Below are 23,693 nucleotides of genomic sequence, written 5' to 3' on the forward strand. Positions count from 1 at the left end.
TTTTTTTTAAGTTGATCATACTAAAAACACATTACTGTGATAAAATCATAAATTGATCAGTTTAAACATTTCAAAGCATTAATCATTCAAAACCCCTCTTTTCGGTGGCACAGTCCAATGCTAACAGCCGAGGCTAATTGTCGCCACAATTCCGCCGGGTTCACATGCTAATCGGAAAAATCTAAACGCAACAACGGAAAACACGTGTGGTGGTCGTTGCTTATTTATTTACACATCCAAAACTATATTAACTGTGTTGTGTGGAAGAATGTGGAAGTCCAAATAGGTAAACTAAACAGATTGTTTTATGATTGTTTCATCTTTGTTTCCTCCTCAGTGGGTTATGTTCCACTTTGTCCCTTCTCTGAACTTTACCGCTTTTTCCTCTTTTCTTCTACATTAAAGGTTAAAGGTCGCCGAATAAATCAAAAGGCCCGGCATTTTCCTCCACCACACTAAATTGTCCCGGAATAGTCGTTTTATCCGTGACAGAAACGGGAAGTATCGAGTAGATAAAATCCGATTTTGACTGAAGTTATAAATTCCTACTCCCGGGTCGGAGGGGAACGCATCGTCACTTAAAATGGCTCCCCCAGGTGGAGGGGAGAATCTAAGGGGCTACAAAACGCGAACAAAACGCGAACAAACCGCCGGACTCCACGGTGGGGGGCCACAAAACCCCAGTGAGGAATGCTGCAGCACTAAAATAACACCCAGCTGGTCCAGCTGGTGATCGGCACTGATTTCTCCCCCCCCCCCCCAAACGCGACGGCTCTCAGCAGCACTTGATAAAACTTGCCCAGCGGACGGGCGCATCCCAGCGGTTACCCCACCCTGGAAACCCCTCCCTCATCCCTCCCCGACGCGGAGAAGAGAGGAGAGAAGTTTGCCTGCGGCGCAGTCCGCCCGATCGCTTAATTCCATTCAGCGACAGGAGCCCTCCGGAGCTGCTTTTACCGGGGAATGGCGAGGAATATCTGACCGCCCTGAAACCACCGCGCACGGCCGACTTTTCCGCCACTTTGCGTCTATTCGACCGAGACATTTAATTGATGTAGCCAAAGTGTCCGGGAGCTCGGGACAGTTGGACAGCGGCGGACTGTTGGTCTGTCGGCGGTCTTTGTACAAGGGTTAGGGTTAGAGGAAAAGACGAGTCCTGGAGGAGGAGAAGAAGACAGCGGAGCAGAAGAGAAAGACGACAAGAGAAGGAGGAGAAGAAGAAGAAGAGTGTCCGAGCAGAGAAGCTAAAAGACCCAGAATGAACAACAGCAAAATCGAAAAAGAGAACGAACAGAGTGAATTCAGCAACCATGAAGAGGAGGTGAGTCCCCCCACCTGGTCCCCAGGACCCCCGGCGACATCTTAACAAAGATAATGATGCTAAAAGTCTCCGGCGCGGAGCTGCTGTAGCCTAAATTAGCTAAATTATGAGAGCCCAGTTTTAACACATCTGCAGCGTCCCGCTCTCACTTCCACCTGCCACCCATTATAGAGCCGCTTTTTCCCGCAGGGAAACTTGGAATAACCGGCGGCAGGTGTGCCCTGTGGCTGGAAAGCCTCCTTAAGAAGTCAAAAATTTATAACGAACATGAATAAAGGGGCGTTGAATCATCCATAAGAGGCATCTTGCACAAGCAGTGAGTAACCCTGCGAATATGTCGTAAGAGAAGAGTTCTATTGAGGCGAGGATCAAGCAGAAACTTCTGCAAACATGATGGATGCAACAAATGGCAAAGCAGCCTGTCTTCCTGTTTGGCTTAATTATATCCCCACACACCTCAATTTTGCCGCCTGCCTAAATAGAAACGTGAGGTCATGCATTTTCCCTCTCCAAAAATGCAGGATAATAGCCCAGCGTCTTCCTCTTCGCCTCTGTAAACGTTGCACAACAGCAGCGTTTCCTTTGTAAACACGACCTGTGGTGGCTTCCTCCGCACGGGGGACATTTTACTTTCTCCGAGGTTTAACCGCGCCAGATCGGAATGAAGTTAATGTGGTATCCGTCGGATGTCAAGAGGTCTGACCTTTTGAACTGACCCTTCTGTTACAGCGCACCAGCGTGTGTTTCCAGACCCACAATCGTGATACAACAGCAGCCAAAGTCTTTAAAAGTGGATAATAAAAAGCAGAAAGTGGCCACATTTCACCATTTTCTGTTGCTGTTTTATTGCTGCCACTATCACCTCCTATAGCTGAGCCAGAGGAGAAGAAAAAAGCGCCCGTCTGGGACTCGTTACAGCTGCTCATAGCTAATTAAAACAACCAGCTATTTTTGTGATGGAACAAGGAAACGAACGCGATAAAAATCGGCTTCATTTCTAACGCGACGCTTTCAGGTTCGACGTCGTTTCGGTAATCGATGCGTCGTTAGGAAGTCAATGCTCTTGGCTGATTATTAGCTGCGTCTCGGCTCGATAACAGCCTTAAGATGCTGCGATGTCCTCCAGCCGGAGGACTCAGACGAGACGTGTCTCCTAAATTGTGTAAAAGGCAGCAGGCGCGACGGAGAGGTTAATGGCCGGAGAAGTCTAATGGCTGTGGGAATGTTTGGAAACCTGCCAGACTTGGAATTTACTGGAGGGGTGAGTTATCGTAACGTCGGATGGCGACACTTTAGAGCCAGAACGCACATCTTCACATGTAAAGATGCTCCCGCCTTTATTTGATGAACACGCCCATCAGTGGGTGACTTGCACTTCTGATGGAAAAAATTAAACTACACCTCTTGTAAACAGAGAGTCACCCCACAAATTTCTCAAGTGTTTTTTTTAATCCTCATCAGGAATGGCTCATAACCGCTGGGAGAGCTTTTTAAGCTAACACTGGAGCATCCATAAACACGACCTGATGTGAGCCAAGGTTTAACAGCCTTCCCGGGATGACTCTCACATGCTGCACCACCCTCGCGCACTCAATGGATCACTGATTCGCACCAGTAAAGCGGCGTGTTGAGCTCAGCAAACCGTGCCCCGCTTCTTTGCTCCGCTCGCTCCGCCGCGCTCAAGGGTTCGTCTCGTGCGCCCCGCTGATCGCCAAACTTGGTGTTGTTGCAGACGGGGCGGCGTGCGAGTCTGCTGCCCAGCGCGGCGTCTTATCTCGCGAGCCGAGCTTTGATAAGCGTTATTTATCAGGCGCTCTGGATGCTTTCACGTACCGTCACGCGCAGCAATCTCCTGCATGGTGAACGTCAACGATGGGTCTGGAACATCTGCGGTTTCCACGCCATGTATGGACACGGGACCCCCGAGAGGTCATCGGGGCAGATTTAGGCTGTTGTAAGCGGTGATTTACTGTTTGTGAAGGCGACAGTTTAGAATTCCAAAAATCCGATAAAAATGCACGTAATCTGTTGGAAAGATGTCGGAATATTATTATTAACCATTAACCAACTGTTAGCCATTTGTTATTATTGGCGGTTTAGCGTGCACTCATTTTAGCCACTAATTAACCATTTAAGTCACAACAATGTTGCTTTTTAAGGACTAACTGGGAAAAATAATTCATTATTTAATACTGAACAACAAAAGGGGAGAGGGAAATAAGACAGATAAAAGAGTCCAGGGTGGGAGTACATAGAATGCAGTCTGGATAACCCAGTCACCCGACTAAGCTTTTGACCTTTAACCTCTGTGGCGTTGGTTTCCCTCTGGCTAACTTAAGTTTATTTAAGCGAAACCTCCTCAACCTCGGAGGTCCGCTGTAAAAAAAAACAAAAAACCAAAAAAGCAGTTTATTTTTCACAAAGGAGTGGGCAGAGAGTTCAGCTCTGGTCGTCTCCTCCGCCTTTTTAATTAGAAATCCTGCCCTTGATCCCACCTCAAAGCAGTCGTCGCTCCGGACAAACCTAAACGCGTAAAGTGGATTTTTACGAGAGGCCACAATAAAACCAAAATGTCACTCTAGCGGAGGTCGGCAAATGTGCGTCTCCCTGGGGTGTAATTGTATAGTGCGTCGGGTATCCGCCAGGTCCTCTTCGAGTAGCAGGTCATGCGGCCGGCGTGACCTTTTCGGCGAAGAGATGTAGGTGGGGAGCCGCGCTGCCGGAGAAGAGCGTCGATGTGAAGGGAGGCCTCCGCGGTCGGTGGCACAGCGGTGTGGGCGCAGTGGTCACTACTTGTGAACGTATCCATGAAAAGGGCACGAGGATATGCTAACGCTCTGTGACATGAAACGTTATCAGCACGGAGCTGGCAGGGCGAAACGGGCCATGATAGGGCGAAAGAGGGGGAGAAAAGAGTACCTTGAATATACATATCAGAGCCTTCCACCTCTCTGATATGTGGGAGTTTATTTATAAAACACGGAGGGAATTGTCATCTTATCTAAGCTGTTTGTCAGCTGCGCAACAAGAGGTGTTTGAAAAGACAGCAACAAGGCTTAGCGTCAGGAACGGCTGGCAAAAAGCTTGTGGGACGGATTTGACAGCATCGGTAAACAAGATGTAAAGGATTGTGTTTTAATTAAACACAGTTAATGAAATAATCCTATTTCGATGTGTATGTTCAGTTGTTGGTAAAAGTTGGTGTAGTATAATTGGTGTCACAATGAGTCATTAGTATAGCTTAGCATTTTAGTCCGATGCTAACACAAAGCACACCTCTGTTTGTCTTCCATTCCCCCAAAAGCAGCGTCCCTCGTTGACCTCTGGGACGGCTGATCATTTTCCCTACTTGTGCGGGTAGTTATCCATTCCTTCCTTCAGTCTCCCTTTTAAGAGTCCTGCGCTCTTTGTCCGACCCTTTTGATTTCTGTTCCCTCCAGCCTGTCACTGCATACTTGTCCCGTCCCCCTAATACACTTATCTCCCTTCCTTTGTTTTCTTTCCTTCTTCCTTTCATCTGTTCCATTCGTCTTTATCTCACGCTCTCAGTTTCCCCCTGTCAGAGCCTTGCTCCAACAGTGCGGGTACTTTATGGACTCGTCCTGCTCTGCCGCCGTCCCAATTTTAGTCCTGGCAGACAATCTGTTATCGCGCCATACATTGGGTGCATGATCTGGACGCTGGAGGACCATTTATGGTCATGCTAAGACTGTAAAATGGAGACCAGGCTTAGCCGTTTGGCTAAATCAGCACGAAACACAAATGACTGTGCACCGCGTTGTGGTCTGTTTTGTTCACCCTCCGACCTAAAAACATTTTCACGTGGTTTCTCAGGACCGTTGGCAGAGAATTTCTTGGTCGGCAAGTCCTCCGTAATGAGCGGCTTGGAATGTTTAGTCAATTGTAGAGTCTTGCAGCAGAGTCAGATAAGACGGAGGCAGAAGTGTAAAAGATTTGGGGCATTTAGGGGCCCGACGGTGACGACCAGAAGCAGCCGAACCACAGCGGACAGGGGTAAAATCAGCCACTTGTTCTGGGATGAGAGGAGGGTACAGGTATGTGTTTTCCATGTGGGAACAGTTGTGAAGAGCGGAAAGAGCAATACGGGGGGGATCTGGGTTAACTGGGCTTGCTAGGTCATTTATTTTAAATGTCTTTTAAAGGTTAACCCATTGGAACATTTACAGGCCTCCGCTGAGCTGTGATTGGTGGCAAAAGCACTTACAGGAAAGCGAAGGACAAAGAAAACCTCCCGTGCGATCAGCCGTGACGCACGCTCAGCCCCACGGTTCACCCCTAACGTACTAATCTGACCTCTGACCTGTGTGAAACGTGACCCGGCAAACCCTGACAATTCACTAAAAAAACGGATCCATCCTTCCACGGATATTCGACACCTCTCAGGCCAGTCCCCCGCTCTTGGAGACGAACCCAAAACACTCCCAACTGCTAAGAGCTCGCAGGAGCCTTTCAGTCACGCTGGTTTTCATAACGTTTCGCTCAACTGATGCAAGAAACCTCAATTTGCCCCTGATCTCGCGTGGGCTTCTGGGTAGGTTTTAAAGTTTACCGAGTGAGAGGGTATGTTATGAAAGAGTTCTGAGGTTTGTGACTTCATAAATGCAGTGTGTGGCAGGTATAACAATAGCCTACTGTCACCTCTTAAAGGTCGTTGCATCCCATCCGTCCGAGTCCAACTCCCAAGGTTCTCCTATTCACTCAGAATTAGGAAGGTGAAATGAAAGCTTATCGCCTCCTTTTGTTTCAAGGACATCTTCTTCAGTTTGGCCAGAGCTGCAACTAAATAGAATGAGTACTCTATTGTTGCAGCCCAAAGTTAATATTGCCTAAACGGCTCGGCGTGAATTTTGATTAGCGCTCCAGTCGTCTGTTGTTCCACCGGGACACAGTTGTGGACTTTTGTTAAAGATTCGATCAAGGTTGGCCTCTCGGTTTGGGAGCAGACTTCCTGTTTAGGTGACTTTTCTTCAGGGGAGCTGTTACTGCAGCCGATATTTATAGCGCCTCGCGTTTCAGCTCGAGGATAAATTTAGATGCCTTAATCGCTGGTGTTTCATCTGACTCGTTTTGAAAAAATCTCTTTTTGTTTGTTTATCACAACTTTCCTATTGCGGCACTCTTCACGCTTAGGTAATATTTCGGGACAACAGGGTGACATCTCGACAGCACACGAGATGAAAGCATTTTAGGACGTGAAAACAAAGGGTTTCACAATATTGCCTCACGGTGGGTGTGGAACCCTTGCAGTCTACATTCTTGCCACTAGGTGCTGCCAAATTTCACTCAGTAGGAATATGTAAGAATCATGACTTAACTCTTTATGAATTATTCATGATTATTGATGTGTTAGCCATTAAGAACTGAAGTTGATTAATGCTAATTATAGATAATAGTGTCCAGATTCTGGGCCTAGAATTTATGTATTAGTCATAAAGTACGATGAGCCAGAGATATCCTTCTGGTAAAGCCGCGCCTCTCTTTTTTCATCCTTTCCTGGTGGCAGTAGTGGACGTGCAGTGGGCGTATCAATAAGGTTGTGACCTCATCTGGGTCTTGTGCCGTAAAGGTTCTTTGATTAGAGGTACATTGATCACCTGGGACTTGGCTGCAGAAGTGCCCTTAATAAGATCTGATGCTTTTGGCCCGGGGGCTCCACCGTCTGCTGTGCTCGGCTAAGGCGTTGCCATGGAAGCGTGCTGGTAGCCGGCTGTGAAGCACTCAGCTGGCTAACGGAGGATAGGGACTGCTGTTTTTGATCGAAGCCCCTCCTCGCTTGCTGGTATGTGAGCCATTCAGCACTATGGAAATGAAAGCATGTGATTTACCAGGAACCAATAAACGTCATCTGAGAGCCAATAAACCCGTTAAAAGCAGGTTATCTTTTCTCCTTTAACGAATCAGCTCTACTTCTTGTTTACTCTGCCATTAAGTTAACTGCATCGTGAAACTTTGATGCCTCTCTTTACCTGCGTGTTTACAGTATTACCCTTCCAAGACTGTGCAGAGAGTTGTAATCCAAAGCAGATGTCTCCAAGTAGAGCGCCGTGGAATGAATCATCCGGCTCCGCGCTAGTCAAACAGCAAACAGGTCACATATTACTGGAGCTGATATCAGCAAATCCAAAGAATAAGGTCCAACGCGGCCGGAGATGTTCCATTGTTCTCAGGTGTGCGTCTACATCACGGGTTAGTAAGGTGAATCAAGAGTTAGACTTCAGATGTGCACCACCTTTAAGTGATGGCAAAACAGCTCAAATTCCACATTACTCTCTTTTTATGCTGTCTTGATAAACGTTCTGGTATTCCTTTTGGGATAGCTTCAGGTGGTTTGTGGAAAAGTTTGCCAGTTTCTTTCTTTTTTATGACGTCCACCTCCGCCTCTACTGCCATCTACTGGGAAACTAGCTCAGTTAAACCAGTTCTCCAATGGAGTTTGAGATTATCCTCCCTTAGTCAAAGGCTAACGGGCTATTACACGATGTCGGGGTTTGTGGATCAAAGCCGGCTTTCCCAAATTTGGACCTGAGCTGTGGAACCTAAAAACGCCAGCCAGGTTTTAAAGAGGCCGATGTCATTGATGTATCGCGATACCTGCAGTTAAGCTCCGACTTTAATCCTCAGAAGTGAAACAAATGGGCTGGAAAGTGAAACGTAAATCTGTCATACGAACGGTGAGTGGTGGTAAATCTCTTTCCCTCCAGTGGTTCGCAAAGACACGTGATGGGGAGGAAAACAACGCCAAAAATTGATCGTCCACTCCTGTTTTAGTTTCGCCGTGGCCTCTGTTTTTCCTCCCCTCCCTCCGTGCTATTAGCTTTATCAGCCTCTCCGGCTGTCAGCAAGTGCCCTTGCTCTGCGTCTGATTGATGCCACCCTGTTCTGACTCTTTGTTCCCTCGTAGCTCCATACAAGGAGACTATACAAGAGTGGACTTAAACAAGTCTGCCTGAGACGGAGCGCAGCGACGGCCCTGCAGGGCTCAGCTCAGATAAGATAAGATAAGAGCAAAGGTGAGAAAGTCGGGTGGTGAGCTGAGATTTGCTGGCTGGACGGACGGCTTGGCGCTCTCCCGCTATCGCTCTCCAAGTTGCTAAGCTCCTTTGTTTGTGTGTTGCCCAGCCTTTGGCATCAGCCGTGCAGATCATGTTACATGTGGGAATGAGGTGTAGCGTTAGTTCAGCAGTTCCTTTGTCTGCGAGTTGCGAGTCTTTCATCTAATGAAACGGTGCAGCTTTTATCAGTGTTAATTAAACGGCGCAGGTTTGATTGTTGCACCTCTTGTGCAATGCGGCAGGTCCGGGCCGACTGAAATTCCAGGTATGAGACCTGAACACTGACTGCATTCAAGTATTTGGCAAGAGGCAGATTAAATCTGCAACATAAAACTGTAGCGTCCGGACTCAGATGCTGCAGCTGATGCGCGGATACGATGCTAACAGCTTGCTCCCTCGCTGACCCTCTGTTAAGGACAGACGCATCCAGAGTAACATGTAACAACACAATCTCCCCGTTTCATCGCCGCCTGTCAGAATGTAACCAGATCTCCATTCATCTCAGACTTGTAGCACTGCTGCGTCTGTCGGCCGAATGCCGCAGTTGGCGCTAACGCGCCTGCACACATGTTGAAAGGGCTGCTGCAGTTTACACAAGGCTTTGTGGACGCGGTGCAGCGCGGGGAGTGGCGCTGTTTACGGAACCTGGAACGGCACGTTGCTGCCCCAGTTTGTGAACCATCTGAATTGCGACTCAGGTTTCCACGCAACAGCACGTGTCCACTAACGAACAGCAAATTTTATCACCTCTCCTCCGATATGTTGGGTTCTCGGATGCTTTAATTTTGAAATTCCAGCAGCGCCCTTTCTCAATTTCTGCTCAGCTGCTTTTCATTTAATTATCAGAGACATTTCTCAATAAAGATGTCATAATAACTTTGTTGGTAAAAGCAAAACATGCATAAATGGACTAAATTAATGTGTGTAAACGACACAACACATTTTTAACGGGTGTTTTATAACTCTTCTGACTGCCTTAGTTCAAATTTTCTCTATATAGGCATTATTATTCATGCTAGTCAGATATGCCTGATGTTTGAGTTTCGGGCCGGCAGAAATATGCCGCTCGGCTGCATTCTTTGCATTTCAGTGCACAATGAAGTGTAGGTTCAGGCTTCATCAGATTGGCTTCAGATTCAGCTGCGTCACGTTCCTATACCGCCGTCTGACGTGGAACCTGTCGGGAACACGCTGGGTTTTAGACCAGCATTTGTCAGAACGCTGGTTTTGATGGCTTCCCTCGTGATTCTCCGTCTGTGGTTGCTCGCCGCAGCATCAGAACGCTCTCTCCGGGCTGCCTATACGTTGTAAGTCCTCTGTGTTGCCTGTCGCAAGTTGAAAAGTTCAAATGTAAAACGGAGGCCGGCGTTGCGAGGGAGGACTGCACGCAGAAAGTGATTACACGGGAGAGCAAAGCTCGCACGTTGTGGAAAAAAGGTGTGTTTGCGGAGCTGAACGACGCCTGAGAAGACTTAAATAACCCGCAGCTTCCAACTCTTTGCACAATCTCATCTGTTACTGTCGTATCTGAGAGCTAATTATAACCAGATGAAAAATACATGAGCCCTTTCTTGTCTTTGTCAGGTTCGAACCCTCTTCGTCAGTGGGCTACCGCTGGACATTAAGCCACGGGAGCTCTATCTCCTCTTCAGACCATTTAAGGTATGTTTGTATGTTTTAAATGGATGGGCTGTGGCTATTTTTAGTGCCTTTTCCCTCCCAGCAGTCAATGGGACCTCCATTAATGGTGATGAAATAAACTGCAGTGGAAAACCTCCCCCGAGGTTCAAGAGGCCGGGGGTCACTCGCGTCTTACATGTGTTTGTCAGGGAAACGAGAATTCCTCACTTTATCACAGGCAGAATGAGTGTTTGGTTCAGGTGAGTGTGTGCAAGTGTTGTCAGGGTTTATAGCAACAGGCTGCTGCAGCGCTGGGAAGCGTGATTGGACCATTGCGCCGCCTTTAATTCCTCTTTGTTAATGCTGATGGTATGAAGACTGAGTTGTTTTGACCACTTTAGGAGCAAATCCTGGATCTGGTTCAAGGACACCAGTGAGTTCATAGAGACACAAGTGTTGTGCAACAGGAGGTTTCCAGGCACCTCTAAATCATCTCATTCTCTCTGTAGTTGTTCTCCAGAACCCCTCCAGAGTCAAATAGCCCTGTAAATCTATTGCATCCTCCCAGCTGTTTACTTTTGATTTTGCTGCAATCTGTCCAGAAATGCATCAGTCAGGTTAAGGACCGGTTCCTTTAGGCAGGAGACAGGATGGTGGCGGTTTGGGTCGGGTCAGTACCAGAGCAACAATGCTGCAGCGTGTGTTGCTGCTGCTCTCAGCTCCCGACTTCTGCAGGAATCCTAGCGACGTCTCAGATGCCTTCACGAGCACAACCTCCTCCCTGCATGGAGAAAGTGTCTCACTTCACACTTGTGATGCTCCCTCTTTCCTTTCTTTCAGGGCTACGAAGGATCCTTGATCAAACTCACCTCCAAACAGGTATGTGTGTAGCGGAACTGGCTGTTGTTTTTGTTCAGATGAACTCATGAATGAGGGCCTTAGTCGGTCTCTCACCATCTTGTTGTACATCAACACCTGAAATTTCCACCTCCTTCATTTTTGACTCCCCCCCCTCCACTCCTCTGTCAACTTTAAAGGATTAGCGCCAATTGTTCGGGAGTACCTGGAACGGGAAGGAAAATATGTCGGGAGTGATGGGAGGACGCGCTGCCTTCAGCTAGCTCGCGTGTAATCACAGACGCTGAACTCCGGCGGAGACGGGAAAATATTTTTGAGGTGTCAGAGCGAGCGTTTAAGACGAGAGCGGTACTGACGCCTGAGTTTAGCCTGCAGGGACGCGGGGCTGAAAATGAGCCCAGCTGGCAGGTGTCCACATCCAGATTGGAGAGATTTAACTTTGCGTCGGTGCAATTTTTGCCACGTTAACGCTGTGTCGTTTTTAAGACATGACATGCTCATTAGGAGGGTTTATGGTGATTTAAATTGAATCTGCTGTGTGTAATACCTCTAAAACTGAGAACAAAGGGAGGCTTTGCTCCCCCAGTGGTGAAATCTTGGGCTAAATTCACATTGCATCACCAGAAACAGACAGTTTGTAATAATCCCGAATCAACTCTTAGATGTTATCAGAGCCAGACCATGTGCGCCCAAAAGGAACTCGCTCTCTCGCTCATTCTGAGGAGTCGCGTCTCGTTTTTGCATCAGGTTTGGAGCAGATCGACGAATGTTCTTCCATCTGTGAGCAAGAGTTTAAGGACCTCTGCAAAATTCTTTGGTTTTCTGATTAAAACTCAAGACACGTACGCGCCGCCTGCGCTCAGTACAAATGTCAGCTGATTCTCATGGTCACATTGAACAGGAAAAAAGAAGCCTCCACTGACTGGTCTTTGTTTTGAGCGGCTGTCTCGCAGCTAACGGCGGGAGCGGAGCAAATCGATTGATCTCCCTCCGCTCTCCCGGTCCAGGAACATGCAACCATCTCCATATATAGCAAGAGGCAGATCTCAGACCTTTTCTATTTATAATTCCTGTTATGCTTTCTCCTCCTGACATGTACGCTCTCTTTTTCTTCCCCTCCTCCTTGACGTTCCAACGCTTGTTCTGAAATTCCCAGAACCCAACACTGCTTTAGCAAATCACGCGGCGCAGATTGACCCCCGTGTTTAGAGGTCTCTGCTCCAACAGATGTATGTTCTACAGAGAAGCGTCTTCCCCCAGTGTTGTCATGTCTCTTCCCACCTCTATTGTCATTTCCCCCCCTCACCTGTAACCCTCCCATCCCAGAAACCTCGCACTTGTCCTCTCCTTCATGCGCTCCCTCTCTCCCTATTTGGGCATAGAAGCTGAACTGTGAGCTCAGCTCATCCACCGCTTCTCCGTCCAGTCCTGTAAACACCAGGGAGAGAGAGAGAGGAAGAGAAAAAGCATGTCTGCGTCACTCAGACACAAGTGCCGACTCAGTATTCTGCCTTAAACCATGTTTCTTTCTTTTGTTCTGTCTTCTTGTCTCCCCAGCCGGTGGGGTTTGTCAGCTTTGACAGTCGATCAGAGGCGGAGGCTGCTAAGAACGCCCTGAACGTAAGTGCCACGACCGCGCTCCCCCTCAAACACCATCTTGGATCTCCTCTCTTGTCCTCAGTTTTCTGTCTGCAAAGCCGCAGCCCACCTGCTGTAAACGGCTCCTTTCTGTTTGGGAAAGTGATCTGGAAGCTTTGCCACGAATCCAGCGAGGTCGAGAACTCTTCTCCTCCACGTATAAAAGGGAGACATTGATCTGGGGTTTACTTTTAATCTGGCTTATTTCAGAAGGTAGCTCAGGGTAAAGCCTCCATGAGACGGTCTTAAATATGAAACAGAGCCCGTCCTCACGCGGTTTTTATTTTTCCAGATTTGTTGTTACAGAAGTATCGTGAGACGATAATAGCGCCAACTTTTTTTCTTTTAATTTTAAACTTTCCAACGAATTTTTCTCATCTTAAAAAAACACACCTTCTGTCTCACGTTATTGCGAGTGGACCGACCAGCCGCCGTCCGTTTTAAAAGGTGAAGTGATCAGCCTTGTTGAGGAGGTGAAATCAATTCCAACATGAAAAATAAAGCAATTGGCTTCTAAAAAAATCCGATACTAAAGGCTAATTTAGACGAGAAAGATCTTGAATTTCTCTGCATCACACGCAGGTAAACTGGTCTGAAGTGGCTGTCGAGCCGTCGGTGGTTGCCATGGAGACAGCATGTCGTTTTGGTGACGCACCACAGGTGCTGCGCTGTTCCCCAGGAATACAATGGGTGTATCCTCAGCCTGTGCCCTTGACCTTGGCAGAAACAGCAATAATAATCCATCTTTTAGCCTGGTTTATAACAGGATTTACCAAGTTTTCATCTTTACAGCTAAGACGGCGTGGTTCTTCCTTGCCATCGTTAGCACGTTGACCCCAACAACGGGGGTAAAGGTCTAAAAATCCCTCCTCCCGCCATACTCTGAGCGCAACGAAGCGCTCGCCGTTTCGGCTGCTGACGCCAGCGCGCCTCAAATGCAGCAGGGAGCACTTGAAGAAGCCGAAATTATCATCTTATTATGAGCCAACAATAGTCAGACTGTTTCTGTAGGGCCGCGAGCTGAACGCCGCCGTTGTTTTTCAGGGAGGGTAGAGCTGCATCCCTGGAGCTCGTGTGGAGGAGAACATCTATCTGCATATTGAAATGTGGCAACGCAGAAGGAATTGAATTATTTTACAGTTCATACTTCTGCTTTTCCCCCTAAAATGTCAGCAGAAAGAAACATGCGGCAGCAGATAAAAAAATACGCTTCAGCGCGGTTCAGAGACCTGCTCAGGCCTCATTACACCCATGTAGCCTATTATCCCTCCGCAGCCTCGACCTGCACAACCCGCGAGTGCGCTGAGCCAAGTCGATCCCGGTTAATTCCCTCCCCCTGCGTGAGAAGAGTCGACCCTCCGCTCGCTTCATTTTAGCTGTTCTCCAGCGCCTTCAGGGACGAGCGCAGCGCCAAAAACACCCATCTTCCCGGTTTCTCAACCGCCCGCCGCGGCGCCTCACCCCGGGCTGCATTTCTACTCCGTTCATCTGACCTTTTCCTTGTTTCCTTTACAGACAATTGAAGGGGGTTAATTAGGGGCTGGTGTAATGAACTCAACCAGGCACCACTTTGGATGCAAATAGACGGCAGCTTTGCGATTTGGATGAAGACCTGTGTTTGGGTCTCAGGCTGGGGGCAAAAGCATTCCACTGATTTTTCAACTAGGAACCATCATACGAGAGTGGTGGATTATTTGCTGGTGGTGGAAATGACACAACACGTTTTATTAATTAATCGTTCAATGCCAGGGGTTAAGCTTAGCATATTTACTCTAAAGACTTCAAAATTGCTTAATTCAAATGTGTACATAGTTCCCGTCTGGCTCCATCTCGGGTTTTGTTATCACGTTCCAAGACCCCCCCCCAAAAAAAAGGGGGGGGGGGGGTTGTCTGAGAATTAATAGCAGTTGTTAAAACAATAAAACTACTGGTATCATGTTAAGATAGTTAAACTAAAAATAAGGCCGCACAGACACTGGGAGCATTCTAAAAATTGGTGTTGCTATGTTGGGTAAATAAATCTGAAACGGCGAAGCAGCTCCGTTTCTAACGCTTCGGTTCGGGACGCTGGTCAGCTGTTGCAGAGATTACGTCTGTGAAACATCGAAACCACTGACGGTAAATGAAGCCCATCTCACGCGTTTCTCTTTGATCTCAGGGGGTCCGGTTTGATCCAGAGATCCCACAGACCCTGAGGCTGGAGTTTGCCAAGGCCAACACCAAGATGGCCAAGAACAAACTGGTGGGCACCCCCAACCCCCTTCCCTCCCAGCAGAGCCCTGGGCCGCAGTTCATTGGCAGGGATCCATGTGAGTATTCCCCGACAGTCATCCGTTTGTCCCTGAGTTTATCCCGCTTTCGGCCCACGCCGCTTCTCCCTGAACCCTTGCTGCTGCTCCCGTTGGAGGTTACCAGACCGGAGGAGCGTCCGAACCCGCTTGTGTGGCCGTAGCGCGGTTGCCCCAGCTTTTTATGCAATCCCTCCACAGTTTCAGCGGATCGCATTCCTACAGCTGTCACCATTTTGCTGAGTCAACCTTTGATAGATTAGATTGTTCAACGTGAGCCGTGGCTAAACTATGCGGAGGCACCAGGTGTGCACGGCTGTGAACTCCAAACCTGGCGTCTGGTTAAACATTTTTCCGAGTAGTTAAACATTCTGTAACGTGGGTGAACGGTGGTAGACGGCGGGCCAGCCGTGCCTGTGCATTCTTCCCAAATGAGCGAACGGTTCTTATCTGGGATCGTTCTGTGGGCCTTCGGGAGGGTGTGTACTCAGGGAGGCCCCGGTGGCGAAGGGAAGGAAACGATTAATGTGGCCATGACCTAATCGCCCTCACAGGAATGGCTGCCGGGTCCCGATCGGAGTCCCTAACGTCGGCCTTTTTTGCGATCGCGCAGACGTCGGCAAACCGATCTCGATCTGCTTTTCCTTTGATGAAACACGAGGCTGCTGATGTTGTGACTCCAGGTTAATCCCAGATTGTTCCCGTTGTGCATGTTGAGGCACGGCCGCCGCCGCGCCCGCCCACCCGTCTGATGAACGGGCTAGCCCGATCCTCACCCGCGGCGCACCTCCACACCACCGCCACCTCCCCCCTCGTCTCTCTCGGGCCGCTCACCTGTCCACCCTCCTCACTCCACTCCTCCTCTTCTTCTTTCCACAGATGAGCTCACAGTGCCCGCTCTCTATCCCAGCAGCCCAGACGTGTGGGCCTCATACCCGCTGTACCCGGCGGAGCTGTCGCCGGCCCTTCCACCCGCTTTCACCTACCCCTCCTCGCTCCACACTCAGGTAACCTGCACCTCCATCCCCTCTCCACCCCCGTCATCAGCACCGCCACCGCTGCCACCTCGAACCCACTCGGAGCGCCTAACCCACCTTTGTTTTCAGATTCCTAACTTCTCATTCTCAGAGGCTTCATATCAAAGACGGGTTTGGGAGTAAATCATATTACACTTTACACCCTGTGATGCTAATACTCAGGCACCTCGCTGAAATCCCCCCAGCTTTAATCTCCTGTATCTCCTGCGAGATCATCTGTGCGTGATCATCATCGCTTGCATCATCCGCGCACCTCCGTTAATTAGGCCGCTCTTTATTGCACCGAGCGTGATCCGGCGTTTCAAGGTCTAAGCTGCGCAGCTCTGCCGCGAGTTCACTTAAGAGCTGTTATCGACCCAGAATTGTTCTCATGAGCGTGTTTTTTGGTGCGCCGACCCTGACAAGAGCTCAGCTATGATTACATTTGCGTCTGTATATTGATCATTCTTTTAGTTTGCAAACCTTTTCTTGGTACACATGAGGTTTGTCAGCCACATTTTCTCTATTCCATCTCAATATGTACTGGAGACGCTCCGGTTCCAGTTTATAGACCTCTTAAAGCTGAAGCTCAGATGATGTCAGAATTTTTAAAGGGTTGAGTCAGCATGGCTGGCATCTTTCCATATGTGTCACACACAGAAATACACACACACTCTCAAAGAGAGTCTGGATGCATGTTTTCAGTAGGGGGGTGCATGTGCGTTTAATTTAAACTGCAAGCAGGCGATGGCGAGCGCTGCAGAAACAAACTGCAACGGATTAAAGCGACGTCACCCTGGCTGAGTAAATAAATGTTTTTTGGGAAGTTTAAACCACAATTCCCATGAACACCGGTTCTGCACCGGCGGGGGCGGTGGGCGGGGGTCAGCGGCCCTACTTATCGTGATTTTGACCGCAGGACATCAAACAAATTTGATATAAATCAGGGAGGGTAAGGGTGGATACCCGACTTCATGACGATAATCTGAGGAGAGCAGATTCTGGGAAATACCAGGTTTCTCGGGAAGGGGAAATTGAACATTTCATCCGCCCGATTACCCTATCGTCTGAGCCTGGCTGCATCTGTCTCCACCAGGTGGTACCAAAGATAAGAGTTCAGATGAAGGGTTAGCAATGCTCACGCTCGAGGATCAACATTAGATTTCAAAAGTGCTAACGAGCTAAAGATGTAGCTGCCGGTTTATTTAAATGCTGCTCTGGTATATTGGGGGCCTGTGGTGTTCTGGGTGATTCCCTGCAAATGTTTGGAGCAAAATGCTTTTTAAGCCTCTTTATTTTTACAGGACTCGGCCATAAATACACAATAAACTAGCATGAGTGTAGCGTGTGCTATCATAAACGACATGCGTGTGTTTGTGTGAACCAGCGTGTTAATGTGTGTTTGGTTCCATGTGTTTAGATTCGCTGGCTCCCACCTGCAGATGGAACTCCTCAGGGATGGAAGTCCAGGCAGTTCTGCTGAAGTACGTGTGAGTAACAGGACGCGCACACTGGCTTCTTTTCCACGTGTACGTTAGGTTTGGTCACCCTTTAGTAAATGTTAGGACACTTTGTTTGAACAGGAACTGAATTTCTCCCAAACATACATGTTTAATAACGCAGGGTGTTATGATAATTGTGCAGCCTGTTCTCGTCCTCTGACCTCGGTGGGGGGGGGGACAAAACAAAACTGCAAATTCAGCAAAACGTCCGAAATAACAACCAGATTCGTCCAAACATCCAACTTCGTGATAAATTAGTGGAGTGTGGGAGCGTAAAACCCAGCGGGTCAATGAAACTGCAGCCGCTCCTCTCACATCATCAGAGGAGATGAAACATTTCAAGAGGAGCTCCGTTGTTTCTCCCCCTCCCCGTGTTCTGGTCACGTGGTACAGCGGGTCGACTCTGGCATTGATGTGGGTCTGGATCGGCGGCATCAAAGGCTCTTTAGTCAAACAGAATATCCAATGAGCTCCGTTGCCTGTGAATTAAAGAGACAGATGGGATAGATGGTGGCCATTATGAATAAAATGCTAACGGCGAAACATAGAAAAGCACTTGAAACTTGCTCTGTAGCCGCTACAGCTTGCTCGTAACAAGCTGTAGCTAATTGTCTGATGGGGTAAATGAAGGCATTTCATTCTGGTACCTGGGAGCAGCGTTTTTATGCATTTCTATTAAAACTGACTAGCAGGGGGCTTATTTGGAGTTAATTATACATGAAAATTGTGCTACAGCTGTTTCCGATGACTATAATAACTACCAGAGTCGACTGTAAACATGTAGCGTTGCTCTCTCCTACTTGTGTTGTTGGCGTGACACTCCCCCCAGAAACCCAAAAGCACACTTGCTTCTCTGTATCTGTGTGCGAGGGAGGGTCGGCTCTGTCGGCGCCAGTCGCTCCCCTCCCTCCAGTGTCTCAGGACAGGATGAAACATGTCCTACCGACCCCTCCGGGGAGTCTGCGGGGAGCAGGTGGGAGGTCCGTGAGGTTCGCTTTTGTCAGGCTGTTGATTGGTGTTAGCCGCCTCTCGCTTTGTTGTAACCCTACATCACAGGTGACCTCACCGTTTGGGGGGGGGGGGTGTTAAAGGAAGAAGGTATGGGAGGGGATTTAGAAGTAATTACTCGTCTATCAAACCAGGAGGAAGTCATTTGGAGTCAGGCTGTCCCAGTGGATATTAGCCCCCCAGCAAAACAACGACACCCCCCACATCCGGCTCACAGCGGAGGGTGAAATTAAGTTCTGAGACCTCCAGAATATGGGGATGATTACAGGCAAAGGCAGCAGATAAACCCCCCCTTCTATCGTTTTCCATATTTGTTTGCCGTGTTCGTCCGCGTCGGACAGTGTTGGTGATAACGGAGCGAGGCAGCGGCGGGCTTTAATTGTGATCCAACACTGAGAACTGTGGCAAATTGTGAATCCTCCAACACCCTCCAAAGAAAATTCCCAGCATTTTTGCACCCTGTGACTCCAAAGTTCGATAAAACCATTAAAGAGGCGCCTTTGTGTCCAATATAAACATTCTATTTAAATCTTTGACACACATCTCCACAGTTTGCACAGTAAAATCGAAAAAGTTCACTGTGTGTCCTTTGTTTGCATAATTGTGCTGAAACCGTGCCCCCCCCCCCCCCCATCTTAGCCTGGCTGCTCTTTTTGTTCCTGACATGTTGCAGCTTTAAAGCCAGAAAAACGACCTTGTGTTCTTGTGGGCCTCACAGACGTGAGGGTTGTTTCTTGACTTGTGCAACCCTGGCAGCTCCGCCGAGCGCTTGCGAAACCTTCACGAACGGTTCCGTCCGTGAGGCGACATGAACCGACCCGATCTGAGGTAAGAGCGAGCGGCTTCCATCCAGCCGACGCTCCTGTGACGGTCAGTCGCAACTGGAGTGCAGACGTCGCCCCTGAAGGCCTGCGGTCGTCTTGGCACGCGACCAATGCGGGCGGAAGTGTAACCGTGGGAAACTGGAGTCCCTGAACAGCTGAATGTGGGCCAGCGTAGGAGGGTGATCGGTAGTCGGGGGGGGGAAACCCCTCGTCACCCCTGTGGGGTGGGTATTTCAGCGTTAACTCTCCGCTCCTGTCGAGCTGAAACGGGAGCCACGGCGGACGGTGGAGAAACTGGTAATTGTTGTTTTTGATGCGCCAGGAGGCCCGCGGGCGGGCGGGCGGGTGGGTGGGTGGGGGGGTGGAGGGGCGCTGCCGCCTGTACGTGCAGCTACATCTAAAGATAACGTAATGGTGCACGCTAATGCTGCTTCAACTGTAGGGAGGTAATCCGGATTTTCCATTTGACAACACGTGTGTGTGTGTGTGTGTGTGTGTGTGTGTGTGTGTGTGTGTGTGTGTGTGTGTGTGTGTGTGTGTGCGTGCGTGTGTGTGTGTGTGTGTGTGTGTGTGTGTGCGCTTCCTGCTTGACCTGAGGAGATTTCTCAGCCAATAGCCTAACAAAAACCAGTGGTTCCTGTGTTGACTGACTCCCACAGGAGGCCAGGGCCAGCTGGGGCCTCTTCTAATAAGGAAGTCGGGCTTTATCCCCTTTGCCCCCCCCTCCACCCCCACTGCCACATTGCACACTCGTAGAGGACGGGGGCTCTGGTCGCTGCGCCGGCTCTCAGGAGCGGGTCCGCGTCGGCAGCTGTGTCCAGCAGTTATCGCTGGTATGTGAGAATCACAGCCGGGGCCTAAAGGCTTTACTCTGGATTAAGGCGGCTTCAAATGCTGGGTGGGGGGGGTTTCAGGGCCTTTCCAGGCAGGTAAATCAGGATTCATAAAGGTTTTTGAGAGGATAAGCTCCTGGTTTATTAGGAAATCTTACATCAGGCTGCTTGATTATGAGAATCAGAAGTGATTCTTTGAGCACTGGAGTCAAGATTAAACCCGTTGGTGGTTTTTGTTTTTGCTTCCTGGCTCCACGGAGGTGAATCCTGTCTTAAAATTCACTGAGCTCACACTTGAAATCGATGTTTCACGCCGCGTTGATGCCCAGAACGGGGAGAACAAGGACCCACCTTGTTAAGCCGTGACATTTTTGGAGTGACATGTCGAGTTTGTGCAGTTTTCCCTTCGTGGGAAGTACTTGATCAGCGCCAACTGATAAGAGCGCTGAAAACAGAAACATTGCGCACACTGGGTCTGATTCACCTCCCACATTCTCAGCCGCCGCCTGTTTACCCTGTCTCGCGTTGTGTGCCTCTCCGGAGTTATTGGATGTAGCACATTAAGCCCACAAATCACTAAACCTTTTCCTAATCTGCGCAGACATGTTCAATGATCAACCCGATGCTTAACCTCGGTGTCTCAGCCAGAACAAATAAGGTGGTCTGGAAGTCTGCGTCGCATCAGCTCAGCCGAGCGGCTGTACAACACATCGATTTCTTCACCCTTGATTGAACGCGTAACAGGGCATTAGCCAGGCCAGGCGTGCCTTTCCAGAAGGAAAAAACTTCCCAACCCATCTTTCCCTTCCTCTTCTTGTTCCCGCTGCATTGTTTATTGTTGCAACCCCCCCTACCCCCCAATATAGCCGCCCCGCTCTCTCAGAGATTTTTGGTGACGCATGTGGGATGATTGGGGCGAAGGGAGCCGACCTTTCTCTCGGTCCGATGGTGGCGACGCGGCGAGGTTGGAGGGGCAGAATTAAGGACGTCGGGGATCTGGGGGAGAAGTGGGGGTCTCACACTGGACCACCTCGTAAGGCACCTCGTTGGAGTGACATTTTAAAGGGGTGGGGGTTTACACAGTCTAATAAAAGGTTGCATTACTTGTTGCTCATTACTCTCGACCCCGTATCTTTACTTTCCCTCGATTAGCGACGGGGCCGGTAGCTGTAGCGAGCTAGAAGATGTTTCTTGAATGATGACTGGACTCTCAGCTGTTGCCAACTGGTGACCCGATCCCCCCCCCATCCTCAGGTTCCTGATGTGTGATGGTGGCCGTGCCCGGCTGTGACGTTGCTGATTGCCTCTCCTGTTTAATTAGAACCCAACCAGAAGGTCCGACTCGCCTGCAGCTCTGGGGAGCAACGGTACCGACGGTGAGTTCACGAGCACCCGCGCTCATTCTCAAAGGGCACCGCTTCCTTCTTGGATGAAACGTGTGGAGAACGCCATGAAGGCTGACCCGCTGGAGCGCGTCACGTGTTCCTTCAAGGGTGTTTGTGTTTTCCAAACGCTCCCTCGTGCTTTCATTAGTGCGGCAGGCCCGCACGTGGTCGCCACGGCACCTTCACCTCTCTCACCTCCCTTGTCTGTCTCTCTCCCAGGCAGCAGCAGCCTCCAGGGCCTCAGGACATTCTAGACCCCAGCCTCCATCACACATCAAGCACACCCCACCCCCCCTTTTTTTTCTGTTTTATACTGTTACATCCTCAAGATGGACCGGCAGCGCTTTGGCTACACCTCCTCTCACACCTTCTCCAGAGGTATCAGGCACGCACGACAGAGCGCGCACGCAGACACGCACTTTCCTCTATTTCCGTGGCTGCGTCCGACATCAGCAGTGTCTCGCTGTGCGCCCCGCACATGCAGGGATGGCTACCGAAAGAGTGCAAACACACATTTATGCAGCATTTTTTGCAAGGCCAGATAACAGGAAGTGTGTCGAAAGCGCTGCCAGGTGATGTTAACCTATGACTATAATTATAACTATTCTGTATATCATTCATATTAACGTTATCATGGTTATTAAATACATGTTGAAGCATGACCTTGCAAAAAAAAGGAAAAAAAAAAAACTCGATGCTGTACATTTTTAGATATTTTAAAGAAATACAAATAAGTATTTTTGTAATCAAGACAATGTTTGAGATTTTTTTTTGATTGCTTCCTGTTGTGATAAAGTGTGTGAGGATCTTTCATACCTAGTTTCCCCCATACCTGTTTTGCTAAACCAAAGCAGCCCCGTCGGTTCTGCCCGTGTCGTCCGTACCCCGAAGCCCGAGCACGTCGGTCCCGCAGCGAGCGAGACGCCCGATCCAGCTCGGGAGTTTTGCATTTAGAGGTAATCGCACGTGTTGAAAGGCGGCGCTGGCGGGAATAAGCCATCTGCGGTGAAGGCGGAGCCCAGGGGACCGCCAAACGCGACAAACTGAGGCCGGCTGTACAGAGGAATTAGCTCCTTTGTTGTGTAGCAGGACAGCACAGTACAGAGACAAAAAAAACCCAAAGTAGTCTGTCAAAGAAAAAAAAAAACACTGGAGAGTTATCTAGACGAGTGGATTTATTCCATTTTTGACTGCTTTTGTAGTCCTCAATCTGATTTCTTATGAAGTGTGACGTCGTTTTTGCAGCTCGTCTCTTTTTGTGTCACTCCAAAGAGCCATTCTGCATCTGAAAGGACATTCTCTTTAAACACTGTCTCTTTAGTCTATTTTTATGGAGCCTCTGCGACCTTTTTTTTTTTAATTATTATTTTGAATCTACAGAGTAGCGATTGGAGTGTAAAAAAGGAAGAAAAAAAAAGAAAAAAGATAATAATCTTTTGTAATCTTGTGTATTCTGGCCCTGCAATAACGTCTTTGCTGTTCGACACATCATCGAGTGATCGTGTTTTTGTGACATTTTCCTACCGAAATTCTTTCTGGGTGTCACATTCTTGTATAAAAATAAAAACGGCACTTACGTGATGAGGGTAAGTCACTTGTCACGGCTGTGTGACGGCTAAAAACAAAGAAAAAAAGAACGTTTATCCCAGGTGTGTACAATCATATCGGAGTGGTTGAGTCATATAGTCAGTGTTTGTAATGAATAATAATGATATGCACATAATACGAGTGACATTTCTGCTTCAAGTGGACATTTTTAAGCCAAGCGTGGCACCAAATTTACTAGAACAAGTATTTATGAGGTGTGCATGTGTTCTTATGGGTATTAAGTTTTTAGAGTTCATAGCAGATGCCCTTCATATAAGACATTGTAAGTACTGTAAGTTTGAATTGTATATTCATTCAGTAAATTTTCTAGAGCTTCTTTTTGTGTCTGGTATATAAATACTGTTCTACCTGCATAATTCACTGTGAAATCCAGAGAAACAAACAAATCTTTCTGCGTTTCGCCCTGTACGGTACAGACGTTCCTGTAGAGTCCGTATGTCCCCCCCGCTTCCCCATAGTTCCGGTAGGCCCCGTGCACACCCGTGTGTTCCGTGCATGTTCATAGCGTGTGTGTTTTGGTTGTTTTTGTTTTGTTTTCCTTTTCAGTACTGTTGATATTTATGTACTTCAGCCGCTGTGAGGAGAAACTGCTTCGGTGAATTGCAGAGGTTTGTTTGTTAAACCAAAAAGATGAGAAGTTTTTATGAAAATGTTTAAATGAAGACATTTCAGGCCATCTGCCATTAAAGATTGATGTCATACATTGTTGTGTATTGTTT

At 48.6% G+C, this 23,693-nt stretch overlaps 1 protein-coding gene across 13 annotated transcripts; it reads left to right on the top strand.

The window, feature by feature from the left end:
• The first annotated feature begins 739 nt into the window (after positions 1-739).
• LOC101072423 (RNA binding protein, mRNA processing factor) lies at positions 740-23,670 on the top strand. 13 transcript variants are annotated; one of them, XR_003889415.1, is made up of 9 exons: positions 771-1,321; positions 9,979-10,056; positions 10,855-10,893; positions 12,430-12,492; positions 14,669-14,819; positions 15,678-15,805; positions 17,235-17,298; positions 21,236-21,357; positions 21,586-21,603. XR_003889415.1 is itself a non-coding variant. In XM_029841098.1 (8 exons), exons 1-8 carry the CDS (start codon positions 1,259-1,261, stop codon positions 21,953-21,955), a joined length of 885 nt encoding a protein of 294 aa, XP_029696958.1. In that variant the 5' UTR covers positions 740-1,258; the 3' UTR covers positions 21,956-23,670. The 13 variants fall into 13 exon arrangements, 7 of the variants coding, with proteins under 7 accessions (XP_029696958.1, XP_029696959.1, XP_029696960.1 ...); XR_003889414.1 differs by having other exon boundaries at positions 772-1,321; positions 17,235-17,304; XM_029841098.1 differs by lacking the exon at positions 15,678-15,805 and having other exon boundaries at positions 740-1,321; positions 17,235-17,304; positions 21,303-21,357; positions 21,590-23,670.
• The last annotated feature ends 23 nt before the right edge of the window (positions 23,671-23,693 follow it).

Source organism: Takifugu rubripes, chromosome 8, assembly GCF_901000725.2.
Source record: "Takifugu rubripes chromosome 8, fTakRub1.2, whole genome shotgun sequence".
In the NCBI taxonomy this organism is placed as follows: Eukaryota; Metazoa; Chordata; class Actinopteri; order Tetraodontiformes; family Tetraodontidae; genus Takifugu; species Takifugu rubripes.

Coding starts and splice junctions, on each gene's coding strand:
- LOC101072423 (XM_029841098.1), top strand. CDS start 1,259: ATGAACAACAGCAAAATCGAAAAAGAGAACGAACAGAGTGAATTCAGC. Junction 10,894..12,429: donor TCAAACTCACCTCCAAACAG/GTATGTGTGTAG, acceptor TTGTCTCCCCAG/CCGGTGGGGTTTGTCAGCTT. Junction 12,493..14,668: donor CTGCTAAGAACGCCCTGAAC/GTAAGTGCCACG, acceptor CTTTGATCTCAG/GGGGTCCGGTTTGATCCAGA.